The following is a 24468-nucleotide window of genomic DNA, read 5'->3' as shown; positions in this document are numbered from 1 at the left end:
TCCTCCCCGGCGTCGGCGCGGGCCTTCCCCGGAGCCGACTGCCGGCCCGGCGGCCCCGGCTTCCCCGGCGGCGCGTCTTCACCTCCGCGCCGGGCCGCCCTCCACCAACATGGTGGCGCGGGCGGGGCCGCGGCGGGCCGGCGGCGGGACCACGTGTGGGGGCCCGGCAGGTGGGGCGCGCCCGCGGGAAGGGGCGGAGCGCGCCGGCTCCGCGGTGCGGCCCGGGCGGGCCTGAGGCGCGTGCGGCGCCCTGGGCGTCGCGGGGGGTCGCGGCGCCTCGGGGGGCAGGGGTGAGCCCAGTGGGGAAGCCTAGGAAGGAAAGCAGTTGAGGGGGCGGGAAGAGACGAGGCTTGGCTGGTTCCGCGCACTCCTTCCTTTTCCCCTCGGTCGCGATAGCGCTCGCGAAGAGGTCGTGGGGAGAAAAAGACGCTGTCCGAATACTTCCCCTGTCTCTGCCTTCCTAGAGAAAGTGTGCGATGGTGATCCCGGGAAGAACGAAGGGATCGTCTTAGTCCCCGCTGACCCCACCGAGGTAAGGGGACGGGGGACGGCGCAAGGCGGAAGGTGAGCGCCTCTCCAGGGTGATCCCCGACCGAAGGGCGCCGGGGAAGACCCGCTCTCGGAGAGACTGCTCGTTGGTTTTGAATAGGACCCGCCAAAAACTCAGCAAATCTTGTCTTGAGCAGCCGAGCCAGGCTTTTTTCTGTCTCTTTGGCCTCTTCCACCCCTCCTTGTCCCCCACGTATCTGGAATCTGATGAGATTTGCATTCAGCTTGCTGGCAAAACATTTTTTAAAGGTTGTTGTAGTGATGAGCATTTTAATAAGGACCTCTGAAGTCTTTCAGATCTTGAGGAATTCTAGGGACAAGGGTACACGGGAAGGAAACTTCTTCTGGACACTTGGTGTAGCCCTGGCCTCTTTACCTTTTGCTGGAGTCAAAGCATTCCATTCCCGGGTGTGACCGAGGTGAAGGGGTGGTAGATAACGATTTTCTTCCCTCTGTGTGTTTTAGGTATTCCCCTTTTCCCTTGCGGCTCTTTGCTTGCTGTCTGCTTTCTGTGTCCATTCACTGTGCGTTCTTCTGTGTTTGTATTTATTTATTTTTTCCCCTCCCGCCTTGTGGCTTGCTTGCTGTCTGCTCTCTCTGTCAGTTCGCTGTACATTCTTCTGTGTTTGTATTTATTTTTATTTATTTCCCCTCTCCCCTTGCGGCTTGCTTGCGGCTGCGTGCCCTTCTCCCTTTTTGCTTGTCTCCCTTTTGTTGGGTCACCTTGCTGAGTGGGCTCTCTGCCGTGCTTGCAGCCCCGGGGGGCACTCCGTGGCACCGGGCCGGGGGCTCTCTGCAGCGTGGGGGCTAGCCTGCCTTCACAAGGAGCCCCCGGGATGCGAACCCAGGGCCTCCCATATGGTAGATGGGAGCCCAACTGATTGAGCTACAGCCGCTTCCCATGTTTTAGGTATTTTTTAAAGTGGTCACACAGCCCATTGTTTGTGCCCTGGTGCCTTATACTTTTAATGAAGCTACTCAGCTATTTTTGGCTACCCTCTCAGAGATAACAAGTCCTGGGGGTTTGGATCAGAATAGAATTTTCTTCCATTTTCAATTAATTTTTATTTACAAACACTTTACCCACCAAGGAAAAACTTGTCCATCCTTTTGTAACTGCTAATCTGTACTGTCACTGAGAATTTCCTATTTCTAGATACCGCCTTTAAGTGACATCCTACAACAACATCTGGCCCAGCTTATTTTACTCAGCGTAATGATTTCAGGAGGCCTCAGAATGGCGTTCCTTCCTAAGGCAGAATAACATTTCAAGTATAGTGTTTTTAGAAAGCCACTGCCCTTTTTTAGAATCATTTCTCATAAAGACTTTGTTACTGGGTCAGACTTTTCCTGTCTTGTCCAGGAGGGTTCTTGGCATCTCCTGCAAGTAGAAATTGATTGTAGAGACCCAGATTGTGTCACAGTCTGTACTGGGACCTTTCTTCCTTTCACCAACCACCTATGCTAAACCCTTACAAGTTCTTTGAATGCAGTAGCCACTTCTCTCTTACTTTCCAGGAGTTCCCATCCCCTCCATCCTAGCAGTAAAAATTTGTCAGAGAGGAGTGAAAGAACGTCAGGATGTTACAAATTACGAAGGCCAGCCGGGATGGCTTTACTTTGAGCCAGAGTGGTGGTTTGGAAACATTGTTCTAAGGAGGACTGGCATTTGTGACTCTGTAAAAACGTGAGCCCAAGAGTTGCCAGCTCTGACCTCCTCTCTTCATTGGCCTCAGGAGATTCAGAGTTCAGGTTTGGCTGCATGAAGCCAAATCTTGCCAGCTGGGCAACATCTGCCCAGGAACACAGTGTGGGAGAGGCTCAAAGGAGCCAAGCTGGTTTCACTCCACATAGATGAGAGCAGAAGACAGAGCTTATATTAATCTGTCACTTTTGGTTGAAATCTAAACTTCTCTGAATGACAAACTCACGTTAACTCTTTGCTCTTTCCCTGGTTCTGGGATTAGTGAGGAAGGGGCACTGGGGAGTCAGTCCCCTGTGATAGCTGCAGATAGTTTTCATCTCCTTGTTTTATATCATGCTGGGTAGCCTTGAACAAATTATTTAGCCCCTCTATGTCTCTGTTTTCTTGTTTATACAGTGTTCATGTAAAGTGTTTAGCCTGAGACATGGTAGTTTGGTTTTGTTTAGAGCACTTGTGGGTTTACAGATAAAGTACAGAATTGCCATTTACTACCCCTCTCACATGCAGGTTTCCCTGTTAACATTTTGTATAAGTGTGGTACCTTTGAGCTACCTCTGCTCTCTGCCTGTTATATCTTTCGTGTTTCCTCGCTGTGTCTCTTCAGTATATCATCTTGCTGCATCATCTCGTGGCATCAGTTCACTATGTCTGCTCTCTGTCTTGCTCGTCTTTTTTAGGAGGCACTGGGAACCAAGCCCCGGACCTCCCATATGGTAGGTGGACACTCAGCTGCTTGAGCCACACCCATTTCCCTATGGTTTTTTTTTTTAAGATTTATTTTATTTGTTTACCCCCCTACCCCACCGCTTACACTCGCTGTGTGCTCTTTGTGTCCATTCACTGCGTGTTGTTCTGTGTTTGTTTGTCTTCTTTTCTTGTTTTTTCTTTAGGAGGCCTGGGAACCAATCCCAGAACCTTCCAATGTGGGAGAGAGGCACTCAATTGCTTGAGCCACCTTAGCGCCCTGGTTTGTTGTGTCTCTCACTGTCTCTCCTCTGTGTCTCTTTTTTGTTGCGTCATCTTGTTGTGTCAGCTCTCCATGCAGGCCAGCTTGCCTTCACCAGGAGGCCCCGGGAACCAAACCTGGGACCCTGTGTATGGTAGATGGGAGCCCAATCTCTTGAGCCACCTCTGTTCCCTGCTTTGTTGTGTCTCTTATTATGTTTTTCTTCTTGTTTCTCTTGTTGCATCATCTTGTTACGTCAGCATGCTGTGCCTGCCCATCACACCAGCTCGCTGTCTTCTTTAGGAGGCGCTGGGAACCAAACCCAGGACCTCCCATGTGGTAGGCAGAAGCCCAGTCTTTTGAGCCACATCTCCTTACTTCCCTGTTTTTAAAAATTTTATTGTAACATAAAATTTCCCATTTTAACCACTTGAAAGTATACAATTCTGTGACATTACTGACATTCATAGTGTTGGGTTACCATCAACACCCTCCATTGCCAGGATGTTTCCATCACCACAACCAGAAACTCTGTCCCCACTTAGCATTAAGTCCTCATTCCCCACCCTCACACCTGCCTCCAGGAAACTGGTATTCTGACTCCGAATTTGCATATTTTATTTATTTCATATAAGTGATATCATACAACATTTGCAATATTTGTCCTTTTGTGTCTGGCTTCTTTCACTCAATGTGATGTGTTCAAGGTTCATCCATGTTGCATTTATCAGAACTTCTTTCCATTTTATGGTTAATATTCCATTTTACATTTTGCTTATCCATTCATCTTTTGGCTAGTCTGAATAGAGTTGCTGTGAACATCAGTGTGGAAATATCTGTTTTGAGTTTCTGCTTTCAATTCTTAGGGTATGTAGCTTTGCTAGTGGAAAACTCTGGGTTCTGGGCTTCTAGTTTCTTGGCTTATGTCACATAAAATAATTTAAGGACATGCCATAGGGTAGGCAAGGGAGTAAAGAGTTTATTAAGAAACAAAATGAGAAAAGTACACAGTCCAAGGTGTGGACCATGGACACGCTGCAGAATGAGGCAGGCATGTTGGGCCCCGGGTCAGGCCTTTTAAAGTCTTTCCTCCTCCCCCTTTATGTTGGGGGCGGAGCCCCAGCTGTTTGCTGTTCCAATTGGTCACCCCACCTGTCAGTTCTCAGGGGCCAATGGTGAGGGCTTTTTTTTTTTTTAAAAAAAGATTTATTTATTTATTTAATTCCCCCCTCCCTCGGTTGTCTGTTCTCTGTGTCTGTTTGCTGCATCTTGTTTTTTTGTCCACTTCTGTTGTTGTCAGCAGCACGGGAAGTGTGGGCGGTGCCATTCCTGGGCAGGCTGCACTTTCTTTCGCGCTGGGCGGCTCTCCTTACGGGGCGCACTCCTTGCGCATGGGGCTCCCCTATGCGGGGGACACCCCTGCGTGGCAGGGCACTCCTTGCGCGCATCAGCACTGCACATGGGCCAGCTCCACATGGGTCAAGGAGGCCCGGGGTTTGAACCGTGGACCTCCCATGTGGTAGACGGACGCCCTAACCACTGGGCCAAGTCCGTTTCCCTGGTGAGGGCTTTTGAGAGCTTCTGGGGCTGAACCTTGACCTCAAATGGGATTCTTGTTCCAAATGAGGTTCTCATGGCAGGGGTCTTGCATGATTCATCAGGTGTTGCTGGGCAGGATCTCATGGCCACGTGGTTTGTTGGCCATCTGTCTGCTGGCCTCAACTGCCTTCCCCCTTTCACTATACTACTACCCTGCCTCAACTCCCCCCTCAGAGTTTACACCCTTATTCTTAAGGGGGCGCCAAAGGGTCATTCTTCTGTAGCTACTTCCTGCTGTTTAGGGGGAGTAGGTTCTACCTGACAAGGTATAAAACCCTCTTGGAGTTGAGGGAAGATGGGTCTCGCACCCTGGTTGGACTGGACAAAATCCCCACATGACTTATAAGGCTTTGATTCTGTAAGAAATGAGAATTTTGAAGGATAAAGACAGTGGTAAGCAGGCCCAAAAAGGGGGCCAGCTATGACACGTTGGACCATGAAAGTGAGAAAAGCCAGGTACCTTCAGAGGCTGTATCGTCCCAAAATTGATTGGAAACAGCGTTCTTCCTTGAGTTCTTTTATGCTGTTGCTAAACTCTAGGAAGGGAGATTGTGTTAGACTTGCTGGGATTGTGTATAAACTGCCAACCCCAGTTCCCACAACAGTGGTTATGCTTAAGACAGCTAGGGGAGGTATGAAGAGAGGCACTGCCCTAGGCATAAACTCACAAAGACAGTATAGGTAACAAAAAGATAAGCATATGGCTAGGAAGTAAAAATAATACTTAAGAGAACCATTCCTTTATCTTATTTATTTAGATTTATTTTATTTCTCTTCCCTTCCCTGCCCCAGTTGTCTGTTCTCTGTGTCCATTTGCTGCGTGTTGTTGTAGGCACATTCATTAACTGCTTAGGAAATGAATTTATCTGGATTTTTAGCATGTTCAGTATTCCTCTGCATATGATCTAGAATAGAAAAGATAATCATCAGGCATATAGGTAAAATACTTAATACTAATCGATGTATAATTTTCTCTTTGAGCTGCAGCTAATAGGTCTAAGCTCCAGGTTTGCAATACCATACATGTTCTCTCTCCATGGGAGAAGGCCATAATGCCACTTGTGTTGGTTTAAGTTCTATTCACATTACTCTGGTAATTATTATTCCACTTGGTATGTCCTTTGCGCAGGCAGCATGCTGCAGTACCGTTGATCTCAGAGCCTAGGAAGGTAAGGCTCCAGTATTTCACTGACCTGGTGCACAGTGCCCTTTGGCACCATGAAACAGAGCCAGGCTAGAGGCAATGTCCTTGATCACCTGGCCTCTGGCCATATTGAGCAATTGCTGGCAGCTGTAGGAGTTTGAAACTGTAGCGTACAGTGGTAGATACCTTTATTGTTTTAGCAGTCAGTGGCTGTATTAGACAGTCAAAGGGGTGTTGATGCAAAATATCAGAACTTGGTTGGTTTTTGTAAAGGGTATTTATTTAGGGTAGGAGCTTACAGATACCAGATCATAAAGCATAAGTTACTTCCCTCACCAAAGTCTATTTGGAACAAGATGGTTGCTGATGTCTGTGAGGGTTCAGGCTTCCTGGGTTCCTACGTTCCTGGGACTTGCTTTTCTCTGGGTTCAAGATTCCTTTCTTCCTGGGACTGGCTTCTCTTTCCTCTGTGAGCTTAATTCCCAGGGCTACAGCTTAAGTCTTCAGCATCAAACTCCAACATCAAAGCTTCAACATCAGAAACCCTCAACTCTCTTCTTTGCCATGCCTTTTATCTGTGAGTCGCCACCCTAATCATAACTCAATCATGACCAGGTACAGCTCAGATTACAAACGTAGTCCAGTATCTATTTTTGAAATTCATAGCCATATTAAACTGCTACAGTGACCAACCTAGGCAATAACTCAAATGGAGAGGTAGCACACAGTGTACTGAAAGGCTGGTCTGAATGCACAAGAGAGTTTGAGGATACTGAAGTCTATTTCTTTTGGTTTTTATGTACTTTCTAAATACAATGTATAACATATCACATGACTTCATTTTTGCCGTGATTATGTTAACAGGTATTTCATGTTAGCGGTGTAGGAAAATACTACCTTCTCAATTATTTTCTGAAAACTAAAGATTCCCAGTGGAATCAAGGTTATCTTTCCTTACCACCACTTTAATAGACAGACTGAGGTGGCCTCTCACAGGTTTCCCTGTTATGAAGTTTACTTTTTGTTATTAATATCAATTTAGGTTTCTAATTAATAGTGGCTTTCAGGAATTAACCATTTAAATGCTTCATCTAGAAGATGCTTTTAATTAACTAGAAGTTACTTTACCTTTAAATAAGCTTATTAAATTGCAGTTAGCAATCAGTGAAATTTACTTTAAATTAATTTCATTAAACACGAATTTACAATTTTCATCATCTTAAAGATTTAATACATATAGTGTTAATTTATTTAATTGGTATTCTGTAAACCTAGGGAGATAATCCAAGCTAAGTAAAATAGAAATTATTATAGTTTAAGCAAGGAATGTTCTTTTTCCTTCCTTTACAAGGCTAAAGTCTCTTTTTTCTTTAATAAAACTCTAAAACTGTGAATAACTTAAAAGCATATTGATTGCTAGGTTCTGGAATATATTGTCTAATTTGTTTTAATTATTTAGAAAAGCTCTTTGCATTGCTTTCAAGGACTTTTCCTTTACTTACTGAAATTTGGTTATAGGATTATTAACCACCCTTATTTTAAGGCTCTTAAAAGGTTTAAACTGGGGAATTACAGGACAAACTGATTGTTTTTTTTTTTTTTAATGATCTCCTTACCTATTTTATTTTATTTTATTTTATTTTTTAAGATTTATTTATTTATTTAATTCCCCCCCTCCCGGTTGTCTGTTCTTGGTGTCCATCCGCTGCGTCTTTTTTTTTTGTCCGCTTCTGTTGTCGCCAGCTGCACGGGAAGTGTGGGCGGCGCCATTACTGGGCAGGCTGCTCCCTCCTTTCACGCTGGGCGGCTCTCCTCACGGGCGCACTCCCTGCGTGTGGGGCTCCCCCACGCGGGGGACACCCCTGCGTGGCACGGCACTCCCTGCGCGCATCAGCACCGCGCATGGCCAGCTCCACACGGGTCAAGGAGGCCTGGGGTCTGAACCGCGGACCTCCCATATGGTAGACGGACACCCCAACCACCTGGCCAAAGTCCGTTTCCCCAAACTGATTCTTAATTTCCCAGCCTAGAATATAGTTTTAATCTGCCACACCTAGCCTTCCCGCCTCCCCTCCCCCCTTAGCTCTTGAAAAGAGAAGGCCCTGGGGGGGCTGGGTAGGTCAAAGAGTTTAGGGAAAACTTCTATCCTTTCCTAATAGTTCCTATATTCAGGTTTCTGTATGACCTTTCCATCCTGTTTAGCCTTATTTGGTCTCTAGGACTATTCTTTCACATATGTAAGTGCATATTTAATTTTTAACATTTTGAAAAGATTTCTTAAGAATTTTCATTTGTTAATTTGCTATTAACCATTCCGATGTATGAGGATGTAATAGGTAGACATGAATAGAATGTTAGGCGCAAATGCACAACTCACTGATGTTACTCAGAATTTTTACTCTCTTCTAAAATGTTTTACTGTAAAAAAACATTTGAAAGATCTCTTTGAACGCTATTTCTAATTACTCTAATTTGTACTGTGACTGGGCAGTTTTGCACAAGAATTTTGTTCTTTAATTATTGCTTATGTGATGGGTAGGCTAATGTGTCAGCTCAGCCAGGTGGTGTTTGGTTTAGCAAGCACTGGGCTAATTGTAATACAAGGACATTTATGGACTTTACATATAGATAATACAGCTTATAACCAAATTGTTCCCAGTGCTTTAAAATACAATTTATGACATTTTTGTATTTTACTTCAGAGCTTTGCTTATTTCCCATTTCGGCTTTGACAGACCTTGGATGAGCAACACTAATTCCAGTATTTACTCACTGATGTCATTGAAGTCTAAGGGAAACCTGGTTTTTCTCATGACTTGCTGCTTTTAGGAACGTCAGCACTTGAGGTAGGAGGCCCCCCACTCTTGTCCTTGGAGATAACAGGACTGGAAGAGTGGACGTCCACCTCAGACGATTGAGAATTCCCCCAGGCGGCTATCCAGTCCACACACCCGGAGTCAAGAGAAAGAAGGGGTATTATTAACGCCAGTGGAAGGACAGGAGACAGGGTTGTCTTAAATTTGTCTTCCCCTGAACCATAGAGGGCAGAAGTGGCCGTGCTACAAATAGGGAAGAATAGTTACTATCGTAAAGGTGAAATAACCTGAAGTAAACCTGAACTAACCATAAGCACAAGCAAGGGTGAGGCTAGACCTGAAGTAACCATAAACAAAGGTAAATTAGTCTAAGATTACCATCACAACAACGGGTCTAGGCTAAATCCACCCAGTTACAGCAATTTCAGATATTATCCTTCTGGTGTTTCATAAAGGCATCTATATAACAATCTTAATTCTTAGTTACACTTTCTAGTAAGTTTCCACCTTAAAAAGCAAATTGGGCACTTTTGTGTATGAACTAAGTAACCAAAACAATTTTATTAATAGCATTAATGTTGCTAAGTTTTTCTGCTTTTCCAGCAGTTGATTCCACTCGTGATTGTCTTTTTTTAATTATTTTTTAAATATGTATTTTTTATTAGAGAAATTGTAAGCTTACAAAACAATCATGCATAATGTGCAGAATTCCCATGCATCACTCTTCCACCAATACTTTACCTTGTGTGGAACATTTGTTACAAATTATGAAAGAACATCATGAGACTGTCGACTATAGCTTAAATTCGGTGTATTTTTTCAGTACACCCCTATTAATACTACCACGTGTTAGTATTGTACATTTGTTATAGTTTATGAGAGAATGCTTTCATATTTGTGCTGTTAACCACAGTCCATCTTCAACCACATGGCCCACTGTACTACATAGTCCCATGTCTTGTACAGTCTATTCAGAGTGCACACTCAGTGGCTCTCACTTTCACCACAGGATTGTGCAGTCATTGCCTCAGTAAATGTTTGAATATTTTCCTTAATTCTAAAGAAAAAAATCCCATACTCCCTATTATTGACCTTTACTATTAATATAGTACCTTTTTTGACATTGATGTAACAATATTCCAGTATTGCTGTTAACTATAGTCCATAAGTTAAAATTAATTGTATTTTTCCTAAGCATCATCTTATTCTTACCAGCTTGTAACAGTGATGTTCATTTCTTCTAGTTCATAGAAGAACACTTTTGTATTCGCAGTATTAACCACAGTCCTCACCCACTTCTGGGATCACCATGCCATTCAGTCCCTAGATCATTCTCCAGCCCTCTCTCCCCTCCCCCCCCCCCCTTTATATTTAATGTTTTTTAATTTTTAAATTTTTAGATGTTACATTAAAAAAATATGAGGTCCCCATATACCCCCACCCCCCTCACCCCACTCCTCCCACATCATCATGGGACATTCATTGCATTTGGTGAATACGTTTTGGAGCACTGCTGCACCACATGGATACTGGTTTACATTGCAGTCTACTCTCTCCCCCAGTCCACCCAGTGGGCCACGGCAGGACATACAGGGTCCAGCAATGATTTTCTTTTATACATCAAATTCATTTGCAAGATGGTATTGAAATTTAAAGACTCATTTTTAGGTTCCCTTTTACCATTATCCAATTTGTAACAGGGGAACCCCAAATCTGATTTACAAGTTCCTATGCATGAGCATACTGACAAAATTAAAGCAAGCACAGATTAGAACAGAAGAGAAAATTATATACTTACTTAGCTTAGGGAAAGACATGCTTTTAGAATCACCTAATGCAAAGCTCCCATTGTCTGTCCACGGTGGAAACTTCATGTGGGACCCTGTGGCTTGGTTCCTCCAGGAAAATGCCTGGGCGGCTGCTAAGTTACAAAGATAACGGGGGTGCTCTGTCGTGGTCCCTAGAGGAACAGCGGCAGTCCCCCAGGTGCAACGGTAAGGACCAGGAAGGAATGAGGGTCCAACAGTGAGAGCATGATACTAATGACTATGCTTGTGAACCTATATGCCTGAAATAAGAACAAGGCCTAGAGCAGCACTGTGCCTGGGAATTTCCTCCTGACAGCCTTCATGTTACTCAAATGTGGCCAGTCTCGAAGCCAAACTCAGCATGTAAATGCAATGCCTTCCCCCCAGCGTGGGACATGACACCCGGGGATGAGCCTCCCTGGCACTGAGGGATCATTATCAACTACCAACTGATGATGCAACTGGAAAATGACCTTGAAGTGAAGGTTCAACGCGGATCAGCAGAATATCCCTGTCTACATAAAATAACATGACTTTAAAATGCTGTTTGACCTAATGTAAGGGGGAAATGGAAAGGAGAAATGAGTTTATATGGCTACGAGTCTCTAAAAAAGAGTCTGGAGGCTGGCAGAAGGATTGCCCTTATGCACAACTGAGCAGAGTCTGAGAGACAGATAAAGCAGATACAACCCCCAGGTATTGGTTCCTTTGAGGGCTAAAGAGACCCATGGGAGTTATGGTCATGGCCGATGGGGTTAACTACCAGGTCAGATGGCCCCTCTTTGGAAATGGTGTTTATGTGTGATGAATCTGGACTCAGATGGGATCTCTCTTCATAAGACTTTCATGCTAATGTGCTGGAGGTGCAGTTAGTGTTGGTGTTTAAGATATATTTAGGGGATTTGAATCTCTGGACTGACAATGTGATAGCCAGGTCCTGAGCCTCAACAGACTCCAGCACCTACAATCTGATTCATTGGACTCACCACACTCAGCTAAGATGGAGTTGAAGAAGGACAACCACCACACCATGGAGCCTAGAGTGATTACAACTGAAAATGGGAGGATTGCATCCAGCATCCATGTGGAATCTGAGCCTCCTCTTGACATAGAGGTGCAATGGACACAACCAATCCAATGTCCACAGAGAAAAGGTGGCATTGGATTGGGAAAAGTGGACATGGTGGCTGATGGGTATGGGGAATGGCAGGAAGAGATGAGATGTGGAGGCGCCTTTGGGACTTGGAGTTGCCCTGGATGGTGCTTCAGGGGCAATCACCGGACATTGTAAATCCTCCCAGGGCCCACTGGATGGAATGTGGGAGAGTATGGGCCATGATGTGGACCAATGACCATGAGGTGCAGAGATGCCCAGAGATGTACTTACCAAATGCAATGGATGTGTCATGGTGAAGGGAATGAGTGTTGCTGGGAGGGGTGGGAGTGGGGGGGTGGGGGGGTGGGGTTGAATGGGACCTTATATTTTCTTTTTAATGTAATATTTTTACAAAATCAATTAAAAAAACAAAACAGATAAGTGGTCCAGGGAGGACCTGCCTCCAGAGAAACATGAAATGGGGCTGCTCCGGGGGCTACATCCCAGTGGTTACCTCCCACAAGGCATAAAGCCCTGTGAGGCTTTTTCGCTGGATGGTTTAGAGTGTTGCAAGGGAATAGGCAGGGAGCTAGGAATAGCCAGGAACCTTTTTTATTTGTTTGCTTTTTTTCCCCCCAGGAGGCCCCTCCCATGTAGGAAGCAGGTGCTCAACCATTTGAGCCACATCCGCTCCCTTTTTTTTTAATGACCTTTTTACTAGGGGACAGTGTTAGTATTTTTCTTAATTAATAAGTAATTTTTTCAATTCTCCTCTCTGAGGTGACTTCCTCTGTTTGTTCATTGTCTGCTCCTCTTTAGGAGGCACCAGGAACTAAACCCAGGACCTCCCATGTGGGAGGCAGGCACCCAATTACTCAAGCCACATCTGCTTCCCAACCTAGAGCCTTTTAATCATGGGCCAGAGATGGGGGAGGTTTAGTAAATGGCCTAGATCTTGAGTCCCTATTCCCTCCTTTCAGACACAACTGAGCTAGAAGAGGTCTGGAGTGCAGGCTAGGTTGTCTCCTGTGTTAGTTAAGAAAATTAAGACTCTTACCTGCTACGCCAGGAGCCACGGGCTCCTCTGGTTGATGGTTCACGTGTGGCTTCAGGCCCCTTCCATCCTCCCCTGGGTCAAAGTCCCGTCCAGGGGTGAGGCAGCTTGGGGCCAGGTTCCTGCTGATGTGAAGCCTGGATCTGGGTAACCCAGAGGTACAGCTAAAAGGTGAGCCTGTTTCTGGGCCCAGTGCCTGCCCCCTCCTCATCTGCTTCTCGGCAGCTGGGTCTGGATGAAAACTGCAAAGGTTGTTTCTAAAAGGGAGTTAATGGAAGTTTGGCGGCCCAGGGAAAGTTTCTGCAGTTTTCTATGGATAGCCAAGGCAGACTGGAGTTCCTAGGAGGATCTGCCATCTTCTAGAGTTAGGATCTACCAAGGGGGTATTTTTATTGCCTTTGCCAACTTTCCTTGAAATAAGGCTAGGGTTTCATCCTGCCTCTGAGTAATTTCCCTGAGCTTGTAATTGACTGGGTTGGTAGATCATTTGCTCATCCCTTTAAGGAGACATGACCACATGGTCTCTGGCCCTCAGATCGGTCTGAACCTCCTCTTTTATACAGGTTTAACTGGAATTCAGGTTCCCATGCAGAGGCCACGCTCAGCTGTACTGCAGCCACGTGGTATGGTAGGAAAAGATTAGCTTCTTCCCTTTTAGATCATCAGTAGGCAGGTTGTCCCAATTAGAAGCTGCCCATTATCCTAGGGGAGGATAAAATATGTTCAGTCTTGGCGGCTTCCTACTGCTAGACTTGGTTGAATGAATTACTTGCCAAGCCAGTGGAGCTCAGAAGCCCTACTCCCTGTCCCCATGTTCCAGGGATCTGGAACCTTGTGTCTCTGGGCGTCCCCAGAGCCTGAGAGGTCTTGGGAGACGTCTTGGTCCGGCTCCCAGACCTTAGTTTCCAAACCCGGCTTTCCTGCTAGAGCCTGGCTAGGGACCTTTCTTTTGCCTATTTTGCAGAAGTCCTAGGAGATAGCCATGAGTGAGCTCATCTCATGGCCACTCCCAGGGACCAGGTTCTGCAGCTAAACTCGACATTAAAAGGTACGTTAAAAAGCAGAGACTTTTCTGTGGCTTATAGGCAAGCAGCCTCGGGTACTGGAGGTAATCTCAGGGCCTGCTGATTAAACAACAGAGGGTACAGATGGGCTTTAATTAAAACTCAGCAGACTCGCCTGGGGTCAGGGACATCGCTTGCCTCTCTGTCTCCTGCCTGGCTTGCCAAATAATGTTAGCACAAAGCTCTGGGTTCTGGGCTTCTAGGTTCTTGACTTATGTCACGTAAAATAATTTAATGGCATCCCATAGGGTAGGCCAGGGAGTAAAAGAGAAACAAGAAAATGAGAAAAGTCACAGTCTGAGATGTGGACTGTGGCATGCTGCAGGATGATACGTGCGCGGGGTCCCAGGTCAGGCCTTTTTTTTAAAAGTCTTTCCTTCTCCCCCTTTGTAATGTTGGGGGAGGGGCCCCAGCTGTTTGCTCTTCCAATTGGTTGCCCCACCTCTCATTTCTCAGGCTAATGCTGAATCCTTTTGAGGATATCCGGGGCTTTCCTTTGACCTCAAATGGAATTCTCGTTCCAAATAAACTTCTCATTCCAAAGAAGAGTCTCATGGCTGGGGTCTCACAACATCCCTCAGATTTCTGGGCAGGGTCTCATGGCCATGTGGTTTGTTGGCCTTGTCTGTTGGCTGTGCTTTCTTCTGGCCTCAGCCACCTTCCCCCTTTTTATCTGTTTTTTTTTTTTTAAAGATTTATTTATTTCTCTCCCCATCCCCCGCCCCTACCACAGTTGTCTGTTCTCTGTGTCTATTTGCTGTGTCTTCTTTGTCCACTTCTATCGTTGTCAGCGGCTCGGGATGGCTCGGGAATCTGTGTTTCTTTTTTTTTTTTTTTTTTGCGTCATCTTGCTGTGTCAGCTCTCCATGTGTGCAGCACCATTCCTGGGCAGGCTGCACTTTCTTTCGTGCTGGGCGGCTCTCCTTACGGGGCGCACTCCTTGTGCGTGGGGCTCCCCTACGCGGGGGACACCCCTGCATGGCAGGGAACTCCTTGCATGCATCAGCGCTGCGCATGGGCCAGCTCCACACAGGTCAAGGAGGCCCGGGGTTTGAACCGCGGACCTCCCATGTGGTAGGCAGACGCCCTAACCATGGGCCAAGTCCGCTTCCCTGAAATCACTATATTATACGTTCCCCAGATCATGCTCTAGTTTCCTTTCAAGTAACATTCATTTCCACAGATTACCCCTTTCAACCACAATCACATGGTGCTTTGGAAGTGCTTGCTGTAGTTACAGGCTATTATTTATTATTAGTGTTAGATAATGATCGAAAGTAGGTTCTTCCCTGTTCACCAGTTCCTGAGACAGAAAATAAAGAGTTTGTGCAAGCAAAGGACTACAGTGGCCTAAATGACCCAAAGACTAGGCCTCCCTGATTTTTAGGATTTAGGGTTTTTAGGGATTCAAGCAGGAGGGTAGTATAATTACTCTCATAATAGTAAGAATATACAAGGGTGAGCTTAGTCTTTAAATAGCCATAAGCACAGGTAAGTTCAGACTAGAATTACCATCACAACAGTAGGTGTATGCAAGAGTGCGCCTAGTTTTGAAATCGCCATGAAGGAGAATAGGAAGTACACACAAGTCTGATCTAGCTGTTTTTAGTAATTTCAGGAATTAACTTTTGGCTATTTGATAATATACTAGAAAAAGAAGAAAAAAGCACTATGCAATGATTCAGTAATCACTGTCATTTGTTAATTCTTTTTATATTTTGTTCTTTAAATTTTTTTTATTCACTTGTTAATTCTTAACCAAGTTAAGTTATAAAGCACTCAGCAGTCAGGAGGTGTTAAAAAAATTGTCTAAATACAAGAAATCCTCTGGTAATTTTCCCCTCAGTTACCTCGGGGGGTGGTGCCTCTGAAGACAGCGAGGTGTCAGTGGAGCACAGGGCAGGTCAGGTGCCCTCAGCCTGGCTCCCTCAGCCTCTCAGTGTCTGGCTGTGTGTTGTTGGAACAACCACTTGACCCATCTAGGCCTGTTTCCTGGTCTGTAAAACGAGAGGGGCGAAATAGTGATCATTTGAGATTCCTTTCAGTTTTGAAATCGTATCATTCCGTCTTTGTTCTGCCAAGGAGAGTGGTATATTTTTTGAGGATTAGTGTTTCTTGTGCAAGAGTTAGAAAAGCAGCTCCTGCTCCTTCTCTCAGCTCCTTTCCCAGTTCCCTCCAGCACAGAGTGAGTGCCAAGTGTGCGCATGGCTAGAGGCTTATCCTTCTAGGAATGCTGCTTCGCTCCATTCTGCAGCCTGGGGCACTGGGCTGGGGTCAGGGAGCCTTGGGGTCCCAGCTGGCAGGTGACAGGGCCTTTGGGCTGACAGGGATAGGCTCCCTGAAGGGGCCAGAACAATTGGCTGCTGAGTGTCACCCCGCCCCCAATTCCTGATCTCACCTCAGGCTCTTAAAGCTGCGCTCAGAACCCCGGGCAGCTCAGAACCCTGGGCAGCTCAGAACCCCAGCAGCGCTGTGCAGAGCAGCTGCTCCAGGTGGGGGTCTGTCCCTCCAGGTGGGGGCCTGCGCCTCTAGGTAGGGGCCTGTCCCTCCAGGTGGGGGCCTGCCCTTCCAGGTGGGGGCCTGTCCCTCCAGGTGGGGGCCTGCCCCAGCCGCACGGGCCGCTCTCCCTGGCTGGTTTGCTTCTCTCCAGGGTGGCTCAGCCCCCTCTTCTCGGCTACACCTCTCACTTTTGAATCCCACCACCTCCCCAGCTGTGCTGTTGACTGTGGGTTAGAGGTGGGGGTGGGGGAGTGGGGCTGAACTAGCAGAAGTGGAGCCCTGAAGGGGTGTTGGGGAGGAGGGGGGGCTGGCCCGGAGGCCCTCCCACCGGGAGGGGTGTGGGAAGGGGTGCTGTTAGGAGGGGTGACGGTAGGGATGGCGGGAGGCGGGGCCGAGGTCAGCAGGGATGGGGAGGCCGCCCTGTCCCCGCCTTCCTCTGTTCCTTCCTCCCGCTGGGCCGCGGCGCCAGGCAGGGCACCGTGCTCGGGGCTTGGGTGTGGGTCTGTGCCTGTGAGTGGGGTGGGGACTCTTCTGAGAAGAACCTGGGGTCAGAGTTGATCTTCCTGTTGTGATTGGGGTGGAGACCTGAGAAGGTTCCTGAATGTCAGCAGTGGTGCTCAGCCAGGTCCTGGCCAAGTTGCTGTCTCCTGGCTGCCTGGCTCTGCGCTTCTTCCTCCCCTGCCTCCCCTGCCAGACCCTTCCCCGGCTCCCACCCACCCGGCTGGTCCAGTCTGACACGCGTGGGGTGCAGGGCCCGAGGCTGGGTGGCCGTGGGGGCGGAAAGGCCTGACTGGGCGCCGGCTCCTTCGCAGCTCCCCCTGGGCCCGCCGCTCGCTGGAAGAGGAGGGTGTGAGACCGCCACGGGGGGCCAGGAGTGGCCGCTGCCCGCCCCTGCCCGGCCTGGCCGCCCCGGAGCCCGCGAGCAGCCCCCGCCGCAGGTCCCGGCCCCCGAGCGGACATGAGCATGGCCGTGAGCACCTCTGCACCCCACCCTCCGGGCTCGGGCGCGGGCCCGGCCGCACCCACCTTCTCCCTCGCCGACTACGTGGTCTTCGTCCTGCTGCTGGTCCTCTCCCTGGCCATCGGGCTCTACCATGCCTGTCGTGGCTGGGGCCGGCACACCGTGGGCCAGCTGCTGATGGCCGACCGCAAAATGAGCTGCCTGCCCGTGGCGCTGTCCCTGCTGGCCACCTTCCAGTCGGCCGTGGCCATCCTGGGCGTGCCGTCCGAGATCTACCGATTTGGCACCCAGTACTGGTTCCTGGGCTGCTCCTACCTCCTGGGGCTGCTGATCCCGGCCCACATCTTCATCCCCATCTTCTACCGCCTGCGGCTCACCAGTGCCTACGAGGTGAGCGGGGCAGCGGAGAGGCCCGGGGGACCCCGGGTCAGGGCTGGAGGGATCTGGGACCCCAGCCTCCTCCATGTCCAAGGGTAACAGCCAGGGCATCTTGCTGGGTGAGGCAAAGGTGGGGGCCAGGGCAGAAAGGACCAGAATGGAAACGAGCTGGAAGTCCCCTGGGTTTCTGGGCCTTTATGGGACATTGGGTGTGACTGTGGGGAGTGGGGTGAGAGGAAGGCATTGTTTTCCCCTTATATTCTTGCCTAGTACCTGGAGCTCCGATTCAATAAAGCTGTGAGAGTGTGCGGGACAGTGACCTTCATCTTACAGATGGTAAGTGCCAGGAGAACAATAACCTGAGACAAATAGTGGGACCCTGACTTGGCACGCTGGGGCATTTGGAGCCTTCCTTGATCTCAGAAGGGCAGGATTGATATCCCTGCTGTGGGTCATTGTGCAGAAGCCCCAGAGGCACTCCTTCCTTCCAGTTCTAGCATACAGAAGTGCCGGCAAGCCAAAGTTTAGGAGCAGGCGAGGGGAGAGGGCAGCGAGCCTAGGTGAGGGGACGCCTCTGCGACTTGGGAGCTGTGGTTCATCAGTCCCCCTCTCCCTTTTCCCCTCCCTCACCACAGGTGATCTACACGGGGGTTGTGCTCTATGCCCCATCACTGGCCCTCAATGCAGGTGAGGAGTCACAGCCCCTGGCTTCCAGCCACATCACTTGGGAAAATACCCCTCAGAGCGGCCAGTGGAGGAATATACAGAAAAGAATCCAACCTTGGCCAGGGAATTATTTCCCTGCCGGACCCTTGGACCAGTCTCTGTTTAGGGCAGGAGGTAGCCCTGAGCCTTCCTTGAAAGCTGATTACATTATCCCGCTTTATTGCTTTATCAACATGTTTGGGTATAACTGTATAAACATTTTCTCCATGGTACTGAGTGATTAATTTTATTCTTTGCAAACTCTGACCAATGTTATCTTGTTTCATCTGGAAGACATGGCATTCTTCTCTGGGGCAGCCCGCCTGCTGGGAAGCCTGCTTCCAGAAATAGGAATGTGGCTTTTATCTGCTTGCAGTGACTGGCTTTGATCTCTGGCTGTCGGTGCTGACCATTGGTGTGGTGTGTGCTGTCTACACCGCCCTGGTAAGTGCAGTGAACCCTAGGGGAGGGGGAGATGCTACGTGCAAGTGGGATTCATTGCAATGGAGGACATGGGATGGGGGTGAGGTTGTAGGCCAGGAAGGGGAGGGGAGTGGCATCAGCAGGTTCCAGCAGCCGTGCCTGCAGCAGGCAGGGTGGCGACCTCCCTGCTGGGTGGCTTGGAGTCTGTCTGTAGCAGGCGTGTCGTCTTCTCCCCGCAGGGTGGCCTGAAGGCCGTGATCTGGACGGATGTGTTCCAGACCCTGGTCATGTTCCTGGGGCAGCTGGCAGTGATCATTGTGGGCTCAGCCAAGGTGGGCGGCTTAGGGCGTGTGTGGGAGGTGGCTTCCCAGCACAACCTCACCTCCGGGATCGAGTAAGTACCGCCCTGCCCCTGGCTGGGGTCGGCAGTGCCTGGGAGCTGAGTCTGATCCTACAGCCTCGTCTCATGGCTGTAGGAAGCCCAGGGCACGCTGTGGAAGCCTCTGGTGGTGCTCCAAGATGGGCAGGAAGCTGGCCCTGCAGAGAGAGGGGTGACTGCGGGCGCCAGGCTGTTGGGGGAGGTTCAGAACGTTTTTAGTGCCCGGATGGGGCTGTGGTTTGAAGAATGGAGCCTCTGCCCCATGGCTAGGAGAGCAGGAGGGCTGACCGCAGCTGTGTCACCGGCGGTATCTGGCGCAGGCTGGATCCGGACCCCTTTGTGCGGCACACCTTCTGGACCCTGGCCTTCGGCGGTGTCTTCATGATGCTCTCCCTGTATGGGGTGAACCAGGCCCAGGTGCAGCGCTACCTCAGCTCCCGCACGGAGACGGCCGCTGTGCTGTGAGTGTGGGGACAGGATGACGGGGCAGAGGCTAGGGCAGTGGGGACAGGGTCCCACCCCCGCACCCCTCTGCGGTCAGCACACAATCGCTTCTGTGGGGATGCTGGGGGAAGGAACTGTCCCTGAGTACCCTCTCTGCCCCGGCTCCTCCTGCAGCTCCTGCTACGCGGTGTTCCCCTGCCAGCAGGTGGTACTCTGCATGGGCTGCCTCATCGGCCTGGTCATGTTCAGCTACTACCAGGAGTATCCCATGAGTCCCCAGCAGAGCCAGGCAGCTCCCGACCAGGTGAGCAGGCCTCCCTCACCCCTGCTGTGCCCGGACTCCCCAAGGCAGTGTGCCGGCAGCTGCATAAAGGACTTCGGCCCCGGGCGGGAGATGGCCCTCAAGTCCCTGCCTGCGGTTAAGGTCTAGGAATCCAGTGTGTGAGGGGCCCGACCCCAGCATCACCTGGTCGTTTGCTCTGGGGGCGGACATCCACCCTTCCTGATTCCTGGTCTCATCTCACCCTCCCAACAGCCCCATTTTGCAGGGGAGAAAACAGGCTCAGGTGGCACTGCCAATCAGGCCAGAGCTGGGGTGGGGGCTGCACAGCTCTCCCGGCGCTGGTTCTCTTTCCACTCACTGTGGGGTCACTTGGGTCAGCAGAGGTGCCTCGGAATCAGCATCCCTCCCTAACACCCCCTCTCCATGGCCTGGCGAGGCGTGTGCAGAGAGAGCTTCCTGGCATGTGCTGCCCTGGGACAGGGGCCCCGTCTCAGGAGGGGTGTGCGCATCTGCTCTCCTTGCAGTTCGTCCTGTACTTTGTGATGGACCTGCTGAAGGGCCTGCCAGGCCTGCCCGGGCTCTTTGTGGCCTGCCTCTTCAGTGGCTCCCTCAGGTGCGTGCGCAGTCATGTCCCTCGGGCGTGGAGATGCTGACCCCTCTGGGCAGGACAGAGCACATTCTCTCTTGAGAGACACCCCCTTTTTGGTTAAAGACTCTCCTTTCACGATACCTGGATTTGATCTCCTTGACCAAAAGTTTGTACCCACATACAGAGAAGGACCCGTGGCCTCCCAGGCCTCCTCCAAGGTAGCCTGCTGTGGGGGTGGCTTTTTAGGCTGTTCATGTCATCTCTCCCACTCTGGGTGCTGTTTCCTCCATGGGGTGCTATTCCTTGTTAGTTTTGCCTCCCTCAGCTGCCAGACTTGAGGCAGCTCTTCATTCTCTTCTTTTCCAGCACCTTATCCTCGTCTTTTAATTCACTGGCCACGGTGACGATGGAAGACCTGATCCGACCCTGGTTCCCTGCGTTCTCGGAGGCCCAGGCCACCATGCTTTCCAAAGCCCTTGGTGAAGTGATGTTTTCTCATCCTCTTGTCTTGTTCTTTCGAAGAGCCTTTGGCTACCAACTGCCACCAGTTGGTTTTGAAGCGCCTGCTTCGCAGGGCTCAGCCTTCACCCTCGCTGGTTTACACCTCGGGGTGTTTCCTGGGGTGGTCTCTGAGTCACGGAAGAGTGAAGACAGGGTGGGGGGCCTGGCACTGGGCGTGATGTTAACCGTCTTCTGCTTCCAGGGTCATAGGCGAGGAAGTTCTCCTCCCAGCCAGGTGGTCTGGCTGGGAGAAGAACTTGCTCAACTGTTGTGGTTTTTCTTGTGGTCTGGTGTTAACGCACGTGTGTTTGTTTCCTCCCGTGGCCTTCCCCCCAGCTTTTGGCTATGGGCTCCTTTGTCTAGGAATGGCCTATGTTTCCTCCCAGATGGGGTCCGTGCTGCAGGTAATGACTGAGGAGGGAGGATGTGTTTTGGGGGAGGAGAGGAAGTGACTAAAACAGGAAAGCGGGGAAAGACACAGGGAGCAGGTGTCCGAAGTTCCCCTCAGGCGGTCTGGCTTGAGCTGTGGAACTGACTGGCACGTGGCCCAAAGCTCCAGGCATTTCTGGGAAGTTGTCGGCTCGGAGCTGGGAGGAGAAGCCAAAGTGCCTTCCGCTAACCACTCCTGCCCAGGGAGGCTTCAGTGGAAGGGCTTGCAAGGAAGTTCTGACCAGCCGGGAGCGGCTGAGCCCACGCGTTCTTTTCTCCTCTTTCCCCACCCTGTCCTCCCCAGGCAGCGTTAAGTGTCTTTGGCATGGTTGGAGGGCCGCTGCTTGGACTCTTCTGCCTTGGGATCTTCTTCCCTTGTGCCAACTCTCCCGTGAGTGTCCCCCAGTCTGCACAGTCACGTGAGGTGGCGGCCCTGGGGAATGGCTGGGCAGGGCTCTCACCATGAGTGCAGGGGCCTGGGGTGGAGGTTTGGTGGGGAGATGGGGGGCAGCCGAGGGCTGGCACCTGGGGAGGAACATGTGCCTCGTCCCTGAGCAGGGTGCCGTCACGGGCCTTCTGGCTGGGCTGGTCATGGCCTTCTGGATTGGCATTGGGAGCATAGTGACCAGCATGGGCTCCGGCTCGGCCCCCGTGCCCCCTAACGGGTCCAGCTTCTCCCTGCCCAGCAACCTGACCGTCCCCCTGACCACACTGATGCCCGCTGTCACCCGCTCCAGGTGAGTTGGGGCTCACGTGCTCTTTGGGGACCGTGTAGTGGGTGGAGCCAGGTGCCTGAGGATGGTCCCGCCCATTAACTGGTGCTTGCTCTCCCCAGGCCCACGGGGCTGCAGCTGTTCTACTCCCTGTCCTACATGTGGTACAGTGCCCACAACTCTACCACCGTGATCGTCGTGGGCCTGCTCGTCAGCGTGCTCACCGGTGAGGAGTGTGGGATTGGGACCCAGAGAACAGTGTGGGGGGAGCAGGGGGACTCTCAGGGCATCTGGAGTCTTGGGGGAGACTTTCTCCTGCCTCTCTGCTCTTGGGTGTCTGTGCCAGTCAAGCCCCCCTGCTGAGATCTAGGAGGGGGCTGGTGCTGTGGCAACTGGCGCCCAGGGGACAGGGCTGCTGGCTGTGGGTGGGAGGCGCAGCCGGATCCTCAAAAGCACCTTTGCCTTTAGGGGGAATGCGGGACCGCGACCTGGACCCTCGGACTATTTATCCGGTGTTGTCCCACCTCCTCGCACTCCTGCCTTTGTCCTGCCAGAAGCGCCTTTCTTGCAGAAGTGATGGCCGGGTACTGCTTCTGTCGTCTATTCTCTCCTACCCCTCCTCCACCTGCCCTTCGTTTCCCCTCCATTCCTTTGAACACAGACCCGACTGCCCAGCTCTCCCGCTAGGGGAGTGCAGGCTGGGTGGGCAGAGGGTCTCAGGCTGGCCTGCTCTCCCTCTGCCCTCCCAGCTTTCAGGGACCGGTCTTTTCATTTTCTCTGCCTCACTTCCTTCAGACCACCCTTTGTCTCATCCTCATGCCACCCCATGTTCCCCAGGACCTCCCCATGGACACCGAAGTGTTCCCGGAGAAGATGAGTAACGGCATATTCAGGGGCAGCCAAGACAAGGAGGTCATGGCCATGAATGCGGAAAGCATCAGTCCCACCTTCATCCTCCAGGAGACCTCACTGTGACCCAGGCCTGGCCCACACCTGCCCACGCTGCTGGAGACCACCCTATAGTATAGGACTGACCGCTCAGTAGGGCCCGCGGGGAAGGGGAGCACCTGAAGGACCCATCTGCCCCAGCTGACCTTGACCTCAGAGGTTCCGGCCTGTGGTAGAAGCTTTGGCATCGTGGGGGTGTGAGGACGGGGCTGAGTTTTCACCTTGGCCTCACCAGTCTCTTCTCTAAAAGGCCAGGCTTGCAGGGGGCAGGAGTGGCCCAGAAATGAGGATAGATGCTAATTCTCTGGGAAAAGGACAGTGGCTTTTAACTCAACATGGGCAGGTTGCTCTGAAGTGACTAGAAGTAGCATCTCTGGTTATAACTGCTGTGGGGCCTATTGGGCAAGCGTGGCCAGCTCCACATTGAACACTGGAAGCTGCTTGCCCAGCAGTCCCGTGTCAGCACAGGGTGCATCAGGCTGGGGGCTGCTGTGATCACTCAGGTGGTCCGTGCACCCAGGTCCTCCTCCTCACCAGCCTACCTCCATTCTCGAGAGGGAAACTTTGGTGCCCTGAGAACCGACAGGTGTGTTCATGTGCTGTACCTGGAGTAGGGAGTTCTCCACCTCTCGGCGCCCATCCTCCACCTTGGCACTTAGGGTGGGCCCATGCCGATCCAAGGAAACCAGTGCCAGGGCTGTGACCAGGTCCACTGGGGGCAGCCAGCCCTCGGACTGGCTCGGAGCCATGTCCCCTTCCTGTCGTTTTGTCTGTTTCCCCTTGGAGTTTCTCATCTCCATGTCTGTCTTTCTGGGGAATAAAAGCTGCCATTGGACCAGGATTCTGGGCTCGGTCTCCAGCTGCTTTTCCCCTTGGGCACAGTGGCAAGGACCCTGGACCTTCTGGCGAGCACATCCTCCCCCGTGCTGAGAGGCAGCAGCAGATGGTTCTGGGTGTGGTGGCTTCTGGACCAATGGTGCTCTTTGAGGTGGAAGGTGCAGACCTGTCCCTCTGCTGCTTCCTTGTCCCCCAGCTCAGTAGGTCGCCTGTTAGACCCCTTTCATTTGCCAGGATAACCGTTGCTGATGTCGAGAATTCTGGTTTTGGGTTTGGAGCAACAATGCTAGTAGACTTTAAAAAGAGAACATTTGAGCTAGGGTTTTGGACTTGTGAAGAATGCTGTGCTCCTCTCCTGAGTGGGCTCCGGTTGCCCAGGAGGAGCTCTCAGGCCCCTCATCAGATTATTGGTCTCAGGGAGCTCTGTGGGTTTCAGCCTTGGTCCTGAGCGGCTCTGGGGGTTCAGCCTTGGTCCTGGGTAGCCCTGTGAGTTCAGCATTGGTTCCGGGTAGCTCTGGGGGTTCAGTCTTGGCCAAGACCTCATCACTCCCAACCACAGTGCAGCTGTACCCCCACTCCCTTCCCGTGCTGCACAGGA

The 24468-nt window shown here is 50.7% G+C and overlaps 1 protein-coding gene and 1 long non-coding RNA gene across 3 annotated transcripts; one reads left to right on the top strand and one right to left on the bottom strand.

Moving 5' to 3' along the window:
- Nucleotides 1–8: 8 nt before the first annotated feature.
- LOC101436930 (sodium-dependent multivitamin transporter) lies at nt 9–23874 on the top strand. 2 transcript variants are annotated; one of them, XM_058287757.2, is made up of 17 exons: nt 9–170; nt 465–532; nt 17093–17631; nt 17890–17955; nt 18255–18306; nt 18701–18768; nt 18987–19141; nt 19447–19587; nt 19745–19874; nt 20378–20466; nt 20809–20921; nt 21280–21347; nt 21677–21763; nt 21931–22109; nt 22208–22311; nt 22554–22669; nt 22923–23874. In XM_058287757.2, exons 3-17 carry the CDS (start codon nt 17239–17241, stop codon nt 23058–23060), a joined length of 1899 nt encoding a protein of 632 aa, XP_058143740.1. In that variant the 5' UTR covers nt 9–170; nt 465–532; nt 17093–17238; the 3' UTR covers nt 23061–23874. The 2 variants fall into 2 exon arrangements, with proteins under 2 accessions (XP_058143740.1, XP_058143741.1); XM_058287758.1 differs by lacking the exon at nt 9–170 and adding an exon at nt 210–290.
- On the bottom strand, nt 5536–12794 carry LOC131275956 (uncharacterized). Its single transcript, XR_009183423.2, has 2 exons — nt 12721–12794; nt 5536–5704 (listed from the first exon to the last, which is right to left on the bottom strand). It is a non-coding gene; the product is annotated as an uncharacterized lncRNA (long non-coding RNA).
- Nucleotides 23875–24468: the final 594 nt, after the last annotated feature.

Source organism: Dasypus novemcinctus, chromosome 25 (assembly GCF_030445035.2).
Source record: "Dasypus novemcinctus isolate mDasNov1 chromosome 25, mDasNov1.1.hap2, whole genome shotgun sequence".
NCBI classification, from domain to species: Eukaryota; Metazoa; Chordata; class Mammalia; order Cingulata; family Dasypodidae; genus Dasypus; species Dasypus novemcinctus.
The sequence above is the reverse complement of the archived record's forward strand: the minus strand, read 5'-3'. Positions and strand labels throughout refer to the sequence as shown.

What these genes read in the sequence shown, in the direction of transcription:
- LOC101436930 (XM_058287757.2), top strand. Translation starts at nt 17,239, where the DNA reads ATGAGCATGGCCGTGAGCACCTCTGCACCCCACCCTCCGGGCTCGGGC. An exon ending in CTCTTCAGTGGCTCCCTCAG is followed by an intron (nt 20,467 to 20,808) that starts GTGCGTGCGCAG and finishes CTTCTTTTCCAG; the next exon opens with CACCTTATCCTCGTCTTTTA. An exon ending in CTTGCAGAAGTGATGGCCGG is followed by an intron (nt 22,670 to 22,922) that starts GTACTGCTTCTG and finishes CATGTTCCCCAG; the next exon opens with GACCTCCCCATGGACACCGA.